Source organism: Rhodnius prolixus, unplaced genomic scaffold (genome assembly GCF_049639745.1).
Source record: "Rhodnius prolixus isolate KJV_2025 unplaced genomic scaffold, Rpr scaffold_1, whole genome shotgun sequence".
Classification (NCBI taxonomy): domain Eukaryota; kingdom Metazoa; phylum Arthropoda; class Insecta; order Hemiptera; family Reduviidae; genus Rhodnius; species Rhodnius prolixus.
In genome coordinates, this window is record NW_027411581.1 from 10,508,829 (window position 1) to 10,527,078 (window position 18,250).

General features: G+C 32.7%; 2 protein-coding genes across 2 annotated transcripts in view; both read right to left on the reverse strand.

The window, feature by feature from the left end:
* The window catches only part of LOC141446001 (uncharacterized), a 39,386-nt gene extending 26,980 nt beyond the window's left edge, over positions 1–12,406 (reverse strand). The window contains exon 1 of the mRNA XM_074112327.1: positions 12,037–12,406. Coding sequence (XP_073968428.1) covers positions 12,037–12,232 — 196 coding nt within the window. The 5' untranslated portion in view covers positions 12,233–12,406. The remainder of the gene's footprint in view (positions 1–12,036) is intronic.
* Positions 12,407–15,150: 2,744 nt separating this feature from the next.
* LOC141446099 (solute carrier family 35 member G1-like) lies at positions 15,151–18,200 on the reverse strand. Its single transcript, XM_074112517.1, has one exon. The coding sequence runs from the start codon at positions 18,011–18,013 to the stop codon at positions 16,973–16,975; it is 1,041 nt and encodes a 346-aa protein (XP_073968618.1). The 5' UTR covers positions 18,014–18,200; the 3' UTR covers positions 15,151–16,972.
* Positions 18,201–18,250: the final 50 nt, after the last annotated feature.

The following is an 18,250-nucleotide window of genomic DNA, read 5'->3' on the forward strand; positions in this document are numbered from 1 at the left end:
AATTTAAATTCAAAAAAAATGAGTCTTATTTGCGGGAAAATTGGAGCGCTTTTTTCCAAAATAGCAAGTACTAGTATTAGAACAACTAGCCCCACACAGGAAATGCCAAAAATTAGCATATTTTCAAAGTAATTTACAAATTATTCGACCGATTTTCCCGCCAACTTACCTTTAACCGGAAGTGCTCTAAATTGAATTGAAACTCATCCTATTTTGTTCATGGTAGCTAGCACCAATATGCACCACAAAAAGAAATTTTGAATTTACACTAAAAGCTGATATATTGATAATAAAAGATGCACTGACAGACGTGACCATTAACTTTGCGGCACTTTGGTGGAATTTTGAGAAAAAAATTATTGCACCCAGCTCGGAACACTTTGCAATGCCAATAATAAGCCAGCAACACAACGGAAACTGTAAAAATTCACCAATTGTACGCCAAATATAACTTTAACCGGAAGTGCCCTAAATTGAATTGAAACTCATTCCATTTTGTTCGTGATAGCTAGCACCAATGTGCACCACAAAAAGAAATTTTGAATTTACACTAAAAGCTGAGATATTGATAATAAAAGATGCACTGACAGACGTGACCATTAACTTGGCGGCACTTTGGAGGAATTTTGGGTAAAAAATTATTGCACCCTGCTCAGAACACTTTGCACTCCTATGCACCACCAATAAAAAAGCTAGCACCACCAAGGAAAAGCCTCAATTTTCCATTTAAAGTTACGCGCGAAATTTAAATTCAAAAAAAAATGAGTTTAATTTGTGGGAAAATTGGAGCGCTTTTTTCCAAAATAGCAAGTACTAGTATTAGAACAACTAGCCCCACACAGGAAATGCCAAAAATTAGCATATTTTCAAAGTAATTTACAAATTATTCAACCGATTTTCCCGCCAACTTACCTTTAACCGGAAGTGCTCTAAATTGAATTGAAACTCATCCTATTTTGTTCATGGTAGCTAGCACCAATATGCACCACAAAAAGAAATTTTGAATTTACACTAAAAGCTGATATATTGATAATAAAAGATGCACTGACAGACGTGACCATTAACTTTGCAGCACTTTGGTGGAATTTTGAGAAAAAAATTATTGCACCCAGCTCGGAACACTTTGCAATGCCAATAATAAGCCAGCAACACAACGGAAATGGTAAAAATTCACCAATTGTACGCCAAATATAACTTTAACCGGAAGTGCCCTAAATTGAATTGAAACTCATCCTATTTTGTTCATGGTAGCTAGCACCAATATGCACCACAAAAAGAAATTTTGAATTTACACTAAAAGCTGATATATTGATAATAAAAGATGCACTGACAGAAGTGACCATTAACTTGGCGGCACTTTGGTGGAATTTTGGGTAAAAAATTATTGCACCCAGCTCAGAACACTTTGCACTCCTATGCACCACCAATAAAAAAGCTAGCACCACCAAGGAAAAGCCTCAATTTTCCATTTAAAGTTACGCGCGAAATTTAAATTTAAAAAAAAATGAGTTTTATTTGTGGGAAAATTGGAGCGCTTTTTTCCAAAATAGCAAGTACTAGTATTAGAACCACTAGCCCCACACAGGAAATGCCAAAAATTAGCATATTTTCAAAGTAATTTACAAATTATTCAACCGATTTTCCCGCCAACTTACGATTAACTTGGCGACACTTTGGTGGAATTTTGAGAAAAAAAATTATTGCACCCAGCTCGGAACACTTTGCACTCCTATGCACCACCAATAAAAAAGCTAGCACCACCAAGGAAAAGCCTCAATTTTCCATTTAAAGTTACGCGCGAAATTTAAATTAAAAAAAAAATGAGTTTTATTTGTGGAAAAATTGGAGCGCTTTTTTCCAAATTAGCAAGTACTAGTATTAGAACCACTAGCCCCACACAGGAAATGCCAAAAATTAGCATATTTTCAAAGTAATTTACAAATTATTCAACCGATTTTCCCGCCAACTTACCATTAACTTGGCGGCACTTTGGTGGAATTTCGCGCGTAACTTTAAATGGAAAATTGAGGCTTTTCCTTGGTGGTGCTAGCTTTTTTATTGGTGGTGCATAGGAGTGCAAAGTGTTCCGAGCTGGGTGCAATAATTTTTTTTCTCAAAATTCCACCAAAGTGTCGCCAAGTTAATGGTAAGTTGGCGGGAAAATCGGTTGAATAATTTGTAAATTACTTTGAAAATATGCTAATTTTTGGCATTTCCTGTGTGGGGCTAGAGGTTCTAATACTAGTACTTGCTATTTTGGAAAAAAGCGCTCCAATTTTCCCACAAATAAAACTCATTTTCTTTTAAATTTAAATTTCGCGCGTAACTTTAAATGGAAAATTGAGGCTTTTCCTTGGTGGTGCTAGCTTTTTTATTGGTGGTGCATAGGAGTGCAAAGTGTTCCGAGCTGGGTGAAATAATTTTTTTTCTCAAAATTCCACCAAAGTGCCGCCATGTTAATGGTAAGTTGGCGGGAAAATCGGTTGAGTAATTTGTAAATTACTTTGAAAATATGCTAATTTTGGCATTTCCTGTGTGGGGCTAGTGGTTCTAATACTAGTACTTGCTATTTTGGAAAAAAGCGCTCCAATTTTCCCACAAATAAAACTCATTTTTTTTTAAATTTAAATTTCGCGCGTAGCTTTAAATGGAAAATTGAGGCTTTTCCTTGGTGGTGCTAGCTTTTTTATTGGAGGTGCATAGGAGTGCAAAGTGTTCCGAGCTGGGTGCAATAATTTTTTTTCTCAAAATTCCACCAAAGTGCCGCCAAGTTAATGGTAAGTTGGCGGGAAAATCGGTTGAATAATTTGTAAATTACTTTGAAAATATGCTAATTTTTGGCATTTCCTGTGTGGGGCTAGTTGTTCTAATACTAGTACTTGCTATTTTGAAAAAAAGCGCTCCAATTTTCCCACAAATTAAACTCATTTTTTTTTTAATTTAAATTTCGCGCGTAACTTTAAATGGAAAATTGAGGCTTTTCCTTGGTGGTGCTAGCTTTTTTATTGGTGGTGCATAGGAGTGCAAAGTGTTCTGAGCAGGGTGCAATAATTTTTTACCCAAAATTCCTCCAAAGTGCCGCCAAGTTAATGGTCACGTCTGTCAGTGCATCTTTTATTATCAATATCTCAGCTTTTAGTGTAAATTCAAAATTTCTTTTTGTGGTGCACATTGGTGCTAGCTATCACGAACAAAATGGAATGAGTTTCAATTCAATTTAGGGCACTTCCGGTTAAAGTTATATTTGGCGTACAATTGGTGAATTTTTACAGTTTCCGTTGTGTTGCTGGCTTATTATTGGCATTGCAAAGTGTTCCGAGCTGGGTGCAATAATTTTTTTCTCAAAATTCCACCAAAGTGCCGCAAAGTTAATGGTCACGTCTGTCAGTGCATCTTTTATTATCAATATCTCAGCTTTTAGTGTAAATTCAAAATTTCTTTTTGTGGTGCATATTGGTGCTAGCTACCATGAACAAAATAGGATGAGTTTCAATTCAATTTAGAGCACTTCCGGTTAAAGGTAAGTTGGCGGGAAAATCGGTCGAATAATTTGTAAATTACTTTGAAAATATGCTAATTTTTGGCATTTCCTGTGTGGGGCTAGTTGTTCTAATACTAGTACTTGCTATTTTGGAAAAAAGCGCTCCAATTTTCCCGCAAATAAGACTCATTTTTTTTGAATTTAAATTTCGCGCGGAACTTTAAATGGAAAATTGAGGCTTTTCCTTGGTGGTGCTAGCTTTTTTATTGGTGGTGCATAGGAGTGCAAAGTGTTCTGAGCAGGGTGCAATAATTTTTTACCCAAAATTCCTCCAAAGTGCCGCCAAGTTAATGGTCACGTCTGTCAGTGCATCTTTTATTATCAATATCTCAGCTTTTAGTGTAAATTCAAAATTTCTTTTTGTGGTGCACATTGGTGCTAGCTATCACGAACAAAATGGAATGAGTTTCAATTCAATTTAGGGCACTTCCGGTTAAAGTTATATTTGGCGTACAATTGGTGAATTTTTACAGTTTCCGTTGTGTTGCTGGCTTATTATTGGCATTGCAAAGTGTTCCGAGCTGGGTGCAATAATTTTTTTCTCAAAATTCCACCAAAGTGCCGCAAAGTTAATGGTCACGTCTGTCAGTGCATCTTTTATTATCAATATATCAGCTTTTAGTGTAAATTCAAAATTTCTTTTTGTGGTGCATATTGGTGCTAGCTACCATGAACAAAATAGGATGAGTTTCAATTCAATTTAGAGCACTTCCGGTTAAAGGTAAGTTGGCGGGAAAATCGGTTGAATAATTTGTAAATTACTTTGAAAATATGCTAATTTTTGGCATTTCCTGTGTGGGGCTAGTTGTTCTAATACTAGTACTTGCTATTTTGAAAAAAAGCGCTCCAATTTTCCCACAAATTAAACTCATTTTTTTTTTAATTTAAATTTCGCGCGTAACTTTAAATGGAAAATTGAGGCTTTTCCTTGGTGGTGCTAGCTTTTTTATTGGTGGTGCATAGGAGTGCAAAGTGTTCTGAGCAGGGTGCAATAATTTTTTACCCAAAATTCCTCCAAAGTGCCGCCAAGTTAATGGTCACGTCTGTCAGTGCATCTTTTATTATCAATATCTCAGCTTTTAGTGTAAATTCAAAATTTCTTTTTGTGGTGCACATTGGTGCTAGCTATCACGAACAAAATGGAATGAGTTTCAATTCAATTTAGGGCACTTCCGGTTAAAGTTATATTTGGCGTACAATTGGTGAATTTTTACAGTTTCCGTTGTGTTGCTGGCTTATTATTGGCATTGCAAAGTGTTTCGAGCTGGGTGCAATAATTTTTTTCTCAAAATTCCACCAAAGTGCCGCAAAGTTAATGGTCACGTCTGTCAGTGCATCTTTTATTATCAATATATCAGCTTTTAGTGTAAATTCAAAATTTCTTTTTGTGGTGCATATTGGTGCTAGCTACCATGAACAAAATAGGATGAGTTTCAATTCAATTTAGAGCACTTCCGGTTAAAGGTAAGTTGGCGGGAAAATCGGTCGAATAATTTGTAAATTACTTTGAAAATATGCTAATTTTTGGCATTTCCTGTGTGGGGCTAGTTGTTCTAATACTAGTACTTGCTATTTTGGAAAAAAGCGCTCCAATTTTCCCGCAAATAAGACTCATTTTTTTTGAATTTAAATTTCGCGCGGAACTTTAAATGGAAAATTGAGGCTTTTCCTTGGTGGTGCTAGCTTTTTTATTGGTGGTGCATAGGAGTGCAAAGTGTTCTGAGCAGGGTGCAATAATTTTTTACCCAAAATTCCACCAAAGTGCCGCCAAGTTAATGCTTTTTTTAGCACTTTAATTCCTTATATTTCTGAATGTGTGCATATTTTATTAGATTTTTTTTGTGGTTCTAGCTGGTGCTAGCTCTCCTCTACCTGTATACTAAGTCGCGGTTCGAAATTCAGTGTTTGCGGCAAATTCCTTTGATCTTTTGAATGGCCATATCTCCGTAATTATTAAAGTTAATGAATTTTTTTAAGTGGTGCAATGGAGTGCAAAGTGTACTTAACATAATGAAGTAAGTTTCAATCAAATCCGGCCAAATTTTTTTTGGCGGGAAAAAAACTTTAATTGCTTATTGTGGCTTTTCCTTGGCGAATTTAGATTTTTTTTTGGTGGTGCATAAGAGTGCAATGTGTTTCGAGCTCGGTGCAAAAGTTTTGTCTCAAAATTCAACCAAAGTGCCGCCAGGTTAATGGACCCCACTTGCTGACTGTGTATACGTTATTCAAAAAATAATGAATAGTAAAACTTTTAATAGCTCACGGGTTTAGAATTTTAAAGTTGTAGTTGTGTTCTATATGGGAAAGCCTCAAATTTAAGCAGAAAACGCGGAATTATAATTATTTCATTTATACTGAGAGATAATGTAAATTAATGGAAAATATTAAAAAAAATATTGAAGAATATGTGACCATAATCATTTAACAAATGCGTAAATTAGTAACTGGTTTTACCTGGTTTTTATTGGTATGAATATTTGAAATGTAAATTAATGTACACATTACTGGTGCAATTCCTTAACATATATTTCACTTTCAGGGGCCATATTTTATTTTACATTTCATATTTTATTTTTTACCTTCAGGGGCGAATTTCGAAATACACCTATATATGTGTCTCTTATTTTTCCATTTAAAAACACCCCTAAAAGATTCATTCAAGTAGGTTCAGGGATGAGCGAGCAGTACCTGTTTCATCTAAGTCATTTCTCTATTTCAAAAGTTTTTTTTTTCAGGCCCCAGCGGCCCAATCAGACGATCAGCCGAATACATGACAACTTAATTTTGACATAAAATGGTCAGTAAAAATGCGAACAATAATGGAAGGTTTTCTTCCTAGGAGCTTCTTACAGCTCACTGTCCGGTGATGGACAGTGTTGTCTGTAACGAGAGAACACTGTCCGGAGGCCGGCAGTGCACTGGAAAAAGCTCCGGGCGCTAATGACCTCAGCTGTTGATGCGCAAAAAAAAAAAAAAAAAAAAAAATAATGGAAGGGTATTTAGCGCGCCCTTCTCTTGTCGGTACAACAATTTCAAGAAAGCTCAATTTCGAAAATCTGGCATGATTTACTTCCCCTTCAGATCTAGTTAGTAAACAAAAAGTAAAAAGATAAAAATTACAAAGATCACAGACTAAAAGTTACAGCCATTTTTAACATTTTTGAGATATAATTGAGTAAATAAACTTGAAGGACACAAAAGAATATCATCGATAATGAATTTTATTTAACAGGAATTATGATAAATTTAATGATAAGAAGTCACAGTTCAGTTGTTTTGAGTAAATCTAGAAGAAAATGAAGTGCAAAATGAACTTTCACAAAACTTACTTTTACTAATTTCTCTAATTTTCTTTTCAACCTAAAAATATTTTTTACATATTTTTGCTAAAAGTTGTATCTTCAAATGAACTTTATAAGCGGAAATTACCAATCAGGTCCAGCGGTAGTCTTCACAAGAAAATTGTCTCAAACTTAAAAAACTATTAGGAAAGAGACCAACGAAGAGATAAACCGCCGGAAACTTTTGCCAAAAAAAAAAAACCGTAGAAAATGAAGAAAAAAACTTCTTTTAAATAATAATATATTGATTAAAGAAAGTCAAATTTTCTCCATAAGTCAGACGAACAAATCTCTAGATCCTAAAAGGGTTGTCGAGAATGCCACCGCCTTCGCGAACCAAAGGGTCCATTGTTGCACAACAAATCTCTAAAGATAGATAAAAATTCAAAAGCGCTTAGAAAGTAAATAAGATGTTAGTAAAACTGTTACTTTTTTTTTTGGCTATGTTATCTGCAAAACATGCCGCAAAAAAAAATCTCACAGGCCTTGGAAATACTTCCTTGTATAATTAAGGAAGTGAGAAAATAAATATAAGTGGTGTTAAAATAAAAGTGTTGATTTTTTCGACAAATATGAAAGAAAATCTGTATATATGTATCTCTCAAAACATTAAGGGTTTTTGGGTCAACCAATCAGCACATTTTTTAAAAGACCTGATCATAAGTGATCCTATAGCCTTTTGAAATGAACAATAATTAACAATAAACATAATTTTCTCCAATAGATTCTGCCTTAAATTTTTTTTTGAATTTTACCAACGCATTGAATCCTCACGTAATATAAAGATAAAATTGACTATACAGAGAAATGTCAATTTAAACAAAGATACAAAGTACTTCGCCTGAAATCCTCTTATAATAAATTTCAATGAAAAAATTTTTTACATTTTACAATCTACAATTTTAAATTCATAAAATAGTAAATATCAAGAACTTTGGATACGAGAGAATAAAAAGAATCTTTGATAAAGTTATTAATGGTGCGCCAATTCATCCAACTGTGAACAATAATATAGTTCGCATACTCACACGACTTAGTCTTACTACTTTCTCAAGATTCCAACTTAGGAATTTTCTTCATATTTTGAACATTTGAGACCGATTAAATTATTATCAAAATTATAACTTTGTAAAACGGTACAACACACTGAAATGTAAACTTACAGGAAAGTCTAACCCACTTTATTAACACTCCTTTAAAACTTTCCTTTTCTAGAAAAATAATAAATACATATTATTTGTGTAAATAACAAGTTTATAGATGGTTCTAGGAGTCATTTAGAGAAAATTCACCCATTTTCTTTCTCAGAGGTGCCCCAAATCGAATTTTCAAGGACAAATATTTCAAACAAACGTTGTTCTTTAAAAATTCTTGTAATTACTATAAAACAATGATTCAATAAAATTGAAGGAGTCGTTTTTTTTAGAAAATCTCAAAACACTAATAGATATTTAGTTCCACAGTTGATTTTTATTAACATTATATAAGCAGTGAGACAGTAAAATTAATACAAAATAACGGCACTTTTAAAGAAAATTTGACCTCCCTCTTCTTCCAGAAGTGTCCAAATAATTTTCCCCGCAAAATGTTTCATACAAAAGTTATAGATCCGGACAGGCATCGAGAAAATAATTGTCCATTAAAAAAACTTAAGTCGAGCCACTGCCTAGAACGGAAGATGATAATAAAAATACCGACTACCGTAGGAAAAAGAAATATCTTGAAGAAAATCAAACGGTGAAAAAATTTAGTTTCAAGAAAAATTTGTAATTGTAATTTTGAAAATTATTATTGAAGAACGTCAGATTTCTACTGAATGTAGTTCCTTGAAACCAACCCAATATTAATACTAGGTTTTTTTTTTAGGTATTTTGAGCTGATTCTACATTAATTAACTTTTTTCTAGAGATTAAAGTGGTAAGTTTTAACTTTCATACTGCTGTATGAAATATTAACGGAAATTTACAATCAGAAATTCTGGATTAATAGCATTTGAGTAATGTTTAGTAATGAACATTGGTTTAAAAAAAATATTAATTCACTGGAGCTATTCCTTTCCATATACATACACTGGGCCAAAAAAGTCTGTGAACACTAACCTAAATTTTATTACTTTTATCATTATCTTAGTAGAAACTTTTTTATTTCCAAATGAAATATACTATTCGATAGAGGGAAACCTGGGCTTTTCATTTTATATTCAATCTTTTATTTTTGTTCAACAGGAATATCACAATTAAATGTTTAACAAAACAACACCCCAAACGAATGCAAAAAAAGTCTGTGAACAGCTGTATAAATGTGTAAAAACATTAAGATAACTAACAGAAAAACGATTGAATAAAGTTTCAAAGTTCTCTATTGTATTGTAGAAACCACAACAGTCAGTTTTTTGAATAAATAATCTAATTAGTATATATTTAACCACTAATATGGAAGTTCCCAGACCAATTCGTGAACTTATTGTGAGGTTGCGAAATGAAAGAAAAAGTATTCGAGAAATAGGGAAGATAGTTCAAAAAAAACCCTTCAACGGTGCATAATATAATTAAAAAGTACGAGAAGTACAGAAATGTGATTAGTAGGCCACGCAGTGGACGGCAACCAAAACTTAATTCCTTTCATAAACGGCAAATTCTGAAGTCTGTTCGAGAAGAACCCAGGAAAAGCGCTCAAAAAATCAGTCAAGAATTATCAAGTGGTTATGGTGTAAGCGTAACACCTCAGCCAATTAGAAATAAATTACATGAATACGATTATTGCGGTCGAGTCCCAAGGAAAAAACCTTTTATCAATAAAATAAATCGTAAGCGCCGATTGGATTTCGCGAAAGAATATGTTTCTAAGCCTTCTAGTTTCTGGGAAACCGTAATCTTTTCAGATGAGTCGAAATTCAATGTTTGTGGGTCTGATGGACGACAAAAAGTGTGGTGAAAAAAGAATGAAGCTATGAAAATGAAAAATATAAAGCCAACTTTTAAGCATGGGGGAGACAACATTCTGGTGTGGGGGTGCATGAGTGCTAAAGGAGTGGGCAAGTTAGATCTAATTAATGGTAAGATGGACCAATATGTGTATGTAGATATATTAAGACGCAATTTAAGAGAAAGTTCAAAAAAATTAGGGTTGGAAGGAACGTTTGTCTTCCAACAAGACAATGACCCGAAACATACCGGACTAAAAACTCGGGAATGGTTTTCATATAATACACCCCAGCGCCTAAACACCCCTCCACAATCGCCATACCTTAACCCAATTGAACATTTGTGGGATGAAATCAGCCGCCAAATAAATAAAAGAGAAATAAGAAACCGTGAACAATTAAAAAACGCTATTTTAGAAGAATGGGATAAAATTCCAACATTGACGACCACAAAATTAGTAGGATCGATGAAAGCTCGCTTGTTGGAAGTGATTAGGAACAAAGGAGGTCCGACAAGTTTTTAAAATTTATAATACACGTACAATGTGTAAGAATGATTTATGTTTGCAAAGTGTTCACAGACTTTTTTTGCATTCGTTTGAAGTGTTGTTTTGTTAAACATTTAATTGTGATATTCCTGTTGAACAAAAATAAAAGATTGAATATAAAATGAAAAGCCCAGGTTTCCCTCTATCGAATAGTATATTTCATTTGAAAATAAAAGAAGTTTCTACTAAGATAATGATAAAAGTAATAAAATTTAGGTTAGTGTTCACAGACTTTTTTGGCCCAGTGTATATGTTATTAATGTATCTTACCCAATAATAATAAAAAAATCCTATAGACGACATGAGACTTACTAAACAATCATCTAAGAAAAAAATTAGATCTAATCTGCAAATATTATTCAAGGTATATTTGCTGCATTTAAAATCTGCCCTCATGACAATTTCAAATAAAAAAAATGTTACCAATTTATTTTAAAACAGTACCAACAAATTCAATGCATAACCTTGACCAAGATTATACATCAAGAAAAAAATATACTGTAACATCAATATGTACTCATAACAGTTTATTACTTTTAAGTTAATTATAGCCTCTCATAATGTTAATTATTCTTTTCGTCTAAATAAACAGAAGCACAATACAAAAAATATTAACTCTGTATTTTGCTGTAAAATGAAATTACTATGATCGAACTTTTAATAATGCACTAAGAAAAAAAGACACAAAAAAATCTGAAATTCCAAAAATCTTCCATTATTTAATAATTTGAAAAGTAAACATGCCCTTTGTTACATAAAACATTCTAGAGACAGTAGTTCATCACTAAATATGAATCCGTTAAAATACGAACATATAGAGACGGTTGAGCACAAATTATTAACAATATTTAAAAAGTGAAACTTAACAAATCGATCTTTTGAAACATTTAAATACCATAAAATTTCAAAAAGAATTATTAAAGAATTAAGAATTCAAGAATGCCTGAAAGGAATACCGGAAATCTTCGAACATTAATGAGACTGAAAAGTGAGTTTATGTTGCTCACTACATTCCAGAACTATTGGCAATAAACATTAATTGTAAAAAAAAAAAAACTATTTTTTATGCAATGTAATATTTCATTAGACTGGAGTAATTTTGTACAGGTATAAAAGCGTAAATACATGCGGACATGAAAAAAAAAAACAGTAAGTCCGGAATCTGAAAATAAACTGAATGAGAGGCAAGAATAACGTATTTTTCTTTTCTTTTCATCAATAATTAAAGCAATTAATCTGATGCCATTTTTTACAGCGGGACTTTTACGTCCGACCATCAAATTAGGTGTAGTGGACGAAGGCGATTCATCAATAGAGTTTAACTTTTTGCCAACTAAATTTATTTTGTTTTTAAATACTTAATTCATAATGCTCTTAAACAAATTATTCATTCAATAAAAATCGATGAGCTAAGATGGTCAAAGCTTCCAGAGAAAGGGCGGCCTCCCGGAAGATTATGTTAGAGTGTGCCAAGGTTGTAGGATGTGCACTAATAAGGGTAAGGTTTATCTTTGCTCTACTTTCACAAAAATGTAAATACAATTTTTAATAATTTTATTGCTAATTTATGGAATTTAATTCATCTAAAAAAAATGGTATGGTAAAAGTTATTAAGTAAAAAGGAGCAAAAATTCTAATGAATTAATCACAAGATACAAAATTTGGTGTTTTCAAACTACTTACCGTACTCCCAGGGATTCACTGGTTCTAAATATCCAGTGACTATTTTATTGTCATCCTCTGGAAACGAGACAGTTCTGTTTCCTAGGTGCTGTTTGTTTATATTACTATTGTTCCTAAGACAAGATGACAAAGATTTGTTGATCAAGGTCGATTTTATCACATTTTTATAATTATTTGATGGTTCTTCACTAGCCATCTTGCATTTTTAGCATATTGTTATTATTGTTTTTAAAAAAAATCACATATAGACACAAACTACTTCGTAAAACGATAACAGGACACTACATTGGCCTATACATTGCCACAACACAACTGATACTATATGGTAAGGTATCAAATCCCTAAGAGGAGCCATGTTACAAAACATATGGGTAAAATCTGTTAAACCAATAAAGTAGCAGTGATGCTTTTTATGAATTTGGAACACACTTTGTTAACAGATTCAAATCATTCAGATATAGAGAAAATCTGTGATTAAGTTGATCTACCATAATTTGTTAGGTGTACATACTTTAATTTTCCTGTTAACTTGATGTAATAAATCTTTTACTGAGCTACTAAGAAGTCTTTTTACACCAACTACGAATTTTGAAGTCAGATCTTCTTACTTGAACTTTTATTTTAATAATGTATGGATTATTGCCTTTTAAAAACTTTTGGGGAGGGGCACTATTTTTTCTTTAATATTTTTTCTCGCTACATTCAGATTAACTTTTCTCTTATAAAGCCTGTGGAAAAAATATCTTGCAAATTGATATGTTTAAGCATGCACTTTCTTCTAATTACTTTTTATTTTTACTTACTTGTATTATTTTTTCTTTTTACATCTTTTACTGTCTGGGCTGTGTGACCCTAATATGACGCGGGATAAAAATAAAAGGATCATAAAGGTATAGAATCAATTTAAAAAGCTGTTGCTTTCATTTCTATCAGCTAATTAGTTGGTGCAATTTTTTACAGATCGTTCAAAAGCCTTTGACATGGTAACTCAAAGCGTAGGCTGCAAGCTTCAACAATATGAAATTTATGATAATGGTTCGCTTCTTACATGAGTAACATATTGCACTATGTAAAACTTGAGGAAGATTTTCCTTCTCTAATTACTATCATTCACGTGTTCCTCAAGGCTCTCACCAAAGCCCTATTTGTGTACAATATTCTTAAATACTGAAGAATGTCGATTTCCAAATTTTTGTTGAAGAAATTAAAACTTTTTTAAAAATTGATTCGGTAACGACTGTCAGATAATTCAGAAAGGTTTTTTTTAGGGAAGTGCAATGGTGTTTTTGCAACTAAATGTTATGAATTTCGAGAAATGTTCTGCAATAATCTCCCCATTGCATTTCAGTACAAACCTGTAATTCCAAAATTGTACACTACCGGCCTCTAGACAGTGATCTCTCGTTACAGAAAACACCGACCATCAACGCTATTCCATATAGGAAACAATAAAAGATCATATTGACATTGAACCAGTCATCCGATATTCTTCTTTACTGCTATTAGCAAAAAATGGCCTTTTGTTACAATGGCGCTGAAGAAAAATGTTTTGCTTAAGCTCTAAAAGGAACGATCTATTTTCTTTCTTTATCCATTACACACACAGTTACACTGAGAGAGAAAGAGGAGACACAAAAATCTCTTATTGTTTCATTACATTTTACTTTTTTAAATATCAGTTAAAAAATTATTCTCAAGAAAATCAATGAGAAAGCTCCAGCCATTATTGCCCGTCAGAAATTATCTGCCTTAAAACACAATTACATAGTACTTCTTAAAAAGGAAGCTGAGGAAACATTATGAAAGTGCTCTTGTTGTACATTAAGCTAGAGAACAAGCGTTCAAATCAAGCAGACAGAACTATCTACTTCTTCCAAAAGCTATTTATTTATTTAAATAAAATTAAGTACTCTACAACCAACAACAGCACTATCTTAAAAAGCATTAGTTAAGGTACATTAAGCTTTATTAGGGTTCCTAATTCCTCAAAGAAAAGATATCTTGTGCTATCACAGTGATAAATCAAATTAATTTAAGAAAAAGAGGTACACACCTTCCGTTGTGAAAACACTTGATTATCTATAAATCGTTTCAACTTAGCAGAAACGGTTTTTAGTCGGTAAATGAGACGAGAAAAATCAATCTCCTGTAAATAAGGTGTAAGGTGTAAGATATTTCCTGTTCCTTGAAAAGAAATATACAGAAAGAAAAACAGGGTAAAATACACCTAGTGTGTAACACCGCCTGTGTCTTCAAAGTATTGCAGTACAACTGTGTCTCCAAGTCAACCCTCATCTCCTAATGGGATGGTGTGGACGCCCTACTTGCTGAGGTAGCAACGAGGGCAAGAACGCACCTCTCGTAAGTGGAGGGTGGCTAGTCGCCTCCTGATATACACTATACCTCCTGGCTTAAAGTCATTCATTCTCACTGTTTGTAGGGCTGGTGACTTTTGCCGATGGAAGGATGGTACAGCAGTAACTGTGTTAATATCAGAACCTCTGGGGGCGCCTAGCCTTCAAAGGTCTTGCAAAGATGTGGCACGGGAAACATTTTTACTCTATCTTCTCGTTGTAAATCATTAATAATTTAAATAAAAAAGAAAGAAACAAAGAAGAGAGTGCCAAAAAACCAGCGATAGCTCAGATTCTTTGAGCATGCATTTTCTGGTAGAAAATAATTTCAGATTGACAGAATTCACCAGGTAGGCCGATAATGAGGCCTGGGATATACCACTTTTAGAATGGAAATCCTGGGAATGGTATTGAGTCTACAAAGCAGTATTCTCTAGATGGGTCCGCCAAGAGTCTGGTGTTTATATCTTGGTTCAGCGATCTTCATCGGAAGCAGAAAGAAGAAAGTCATTGCCAGAGGAAAAACTCGGGTACCAAAAAAGGTGGGGCGCCCGGTAAAGGCAGGCTCCCTCCACGGAGTTTACGTACAACATTTCAATTTTGATGATAAAGACGACGGGAACGGATTCAAAACATCTTACATCATTTCTATGCTAAGAATAGGCCATGTTTGCTAACCTAAGCATTGATTCAAGTTTAAAGTAAACACAAATAAAAGTAGATTTCAACATACTAGTTGCTTTTATTCTCATCTGAGCAATCTTAATGATTACAACTTAAATAACAAAATGGTTATTAGATTAATATTAAGCACAAAAACAAAATATTAAATTAAATACAACAAATAATACTGATAATTTCTTTCACATATAAAAACAAAATTTTTATTCCATTACTGGAATCATCACAGATTATTTTTTCAATAAAACAAAGAAAACTGACTTTAAACAATATATTTCGTTTAAATTATTTGTTAGTTGTTAGTTTATTTGTTAAAATAAACATACTTAACATGTATTAAATTTAATTTGTGAAACTCCATAGTAAGCAAACGCATAATTTCATGGCAGTCAGCAATTCTAGCATGAAAAACAAAAAAATATTTTCTGAATAAGGAAGATATTCGAATTAATATTTTCAGTTCAGAAAGTACCTTACGATTCCACAAAAATTAGTAAGTTCACTGCAATAATTTTTACGATTACTTAATTTTAATAGATAAATTTTTAAAAAATCTCATCAGACTTGTTTGCTTTCAAACCTAGTATTTAAACAAGGTTTTATTTGGGTACTTAGTTATTAATAAAATAAATAAATAAAAATTTAAAGCTAATCAACAAAAATACTGATAACGTGTTACAAAAACAAAACAAAAAAAACTAACTGTTTCTTATATGATAAAACCATATTACCCTCATTAGTAACATAGAACTTAGCCAATATGTTTTGAGAAATTTAGTTCAATCACTTTTTTAAATTAAAGGGGCACCACATACAACGTTTGCATGCCATAGTTTCTTTTCTTAAATTATTTTAAGTAATTATTGAATCAATTTTGGAAGGTGTATACTTGGAAACAACTACTATTTGAAGAAGAAAATATGTGGATACCCACTACAAGATTGTTTCATAACATTAATGGGACCATCATACAAAACATATAAATGAAGCTAACTACTTATACAAAAAGAAAATAACTATACTGAAAATTTTAAATTACTAATTTCAGGGCAGCTGGTCCCATTTACTTTTAATTGCATTCCTCTTAGTTACTTGTGAAATACCTAGGCACAAACAAATTTTGTGATTAAAACTGTTAACAATCCAAAAGATTTTTATGTTTTTTTTCGGATTCTTGTACAAATTACTTGATATTAGGTCAAATTCTTTTATTCATCTTCACAAAGAAAAGCAAACTGAATATATTTTAATTTTTTTTATCTTTTTCTATTTATGTGCACAATTTTTTTACCTAATAAGACATTTGCCATCAAATATTGAGTTGTGAATAGATAAGATGCAAAAAACGTTACGTGTAGCTCAAAGGCTTCATTTAATAATTTTAAATTTAGAAACTATGGTTACGATGATAGAAAAACAGAATAAACAATATTGAATTAAAAAAAAAAAAGAATCGCGAGTAATTAGGCACTTCGAGAAAATTGTGCAAAGTAATAAACATACCACGTAAAAATGAAAAGAAGAAACAATACTGGTCCCAATAGCGAAAAAGATAAGTCATTGGTTTTCGGCAACGATATTAAAGATAAATGTTCATATTATCTACTTGACATGGCAAAACAAAACAAAAAACAGGGATACAAAATAAATAATACTGCGAACCATGGACACTTCATGCTCCCAACACCTTTCAATAGAATTAGTTTCACTTACAATAAATCAACGAGGTGAAAAATACAAAACCAATTGTAAATTGTATAAAGACACTTTGTAATAACTCCTTTTAGTGCATTTTTAAAATTAAAATAAGTACAAATGTAAATTTTAAGGTCCAGCCTCGAGGGATTTCATAACAAAAACTGACTAGGTTTATTTACTTATTAGGCCATCTTCGTTGAACTCTACTTACTAAACATTTGCAACGTCTTTTTTATAGCTGAATTATCTGGTAATGTTAATACCCACTTACGAAATCCTATGAGAATAACTGAACTTATCACAAAAAATGCCCCAAGAATACTATATATATTTGGAACTTCTTTAAAAAATAATATCTGCCAAATAAATGCAAAAACTATGTCAGCCGATCTTGCAATAGATACAGGTCCTGCCTGTTCTAATTGTAAAGAAATAGTTAATAGAAATTGGCCGCCGAAACTGAATATTCCAAGCGCTAATATTAAAAGCCTTTCTGGGCCACATTGTGGTAAGCAAAGTACGCCTAGAAACCAAGATATACAGAAGGTTTCAATCAATGCAAAAGTACCAAAGTTAATCATTATTACGGAAAAATGAAGGCCTTTTAATACTCTTAATAATATATATGCGTTTGCTCCAAAAAGTGTGGCCGTAAATGCAGAAACTCCTCCCCACAAATCAGTGGTAATATTATCTTCTGAACCCAACGATGGAATGGAAGTACCAAATATTGAAATAGGCCTCGTAATAAGTAATACTCCTGTTAGTGTCAAACATATGGTAAGAACACTGAAGGCATCACACGGCTCTTTCAGAAAAACAAAGGCAAATACTGCTACAAACACTGGTACACTAAAAACTATTACTGACGCATCAGCAAGAGGCATATGTCTGAATGCATAAAAACTTAACATTAAGGTTGTGGTACCAAGAAACGATCTGAGAATGAGCATTAGTCTCTTTCCTTTAGGGAAAAGGTGCTCTTTTCTCCATACAGCAATAGGTATCGCTGGCAGCAATACTCCTACAAACCTATAAGCAGCTAATTCTATTGGATGAACGTTAACCATCCATTTCACAATTACTGAACATATAGAGAAAAAAAATGAAGAAACTGTAGCCAATATTATACCAAGATAAGGGTTTGGTTTCCACTTTGGTGACTTTTCTATAAATCGACTGTGGTGAGCATCTCGTAGATTATCATCTTGCACTAAATATTGCATCTCAACTCGTTCATCCATGATCAAATGTTATACAACCATACGACAGCAAAAATATAATTTTTTCATTCAATTGCTTCAGTTTATCGCACTTCACCTATTAACGAAACAACTCCTGACCTTCGGCAACAGTTCTATCGGTAATTATTTCCTTCATATACTCCTTTAAAACCTTCCCTTTTCAACAAGCTAGAGTGCAATCGATTACTCTGCAAATGTAAACAATCGTGATAGTCCATGCTGAGCAATTTTAGTAAA

Excerpts from the sequence above, each read along its gene's own strand:
- LOC141446099 (XM_074112517.1), bottom strand. The coding sequence starts at position 18,013 with ATGGATGAACGAGTTGAGATGCAATATTTAGTGCAAGATGATAATCTA.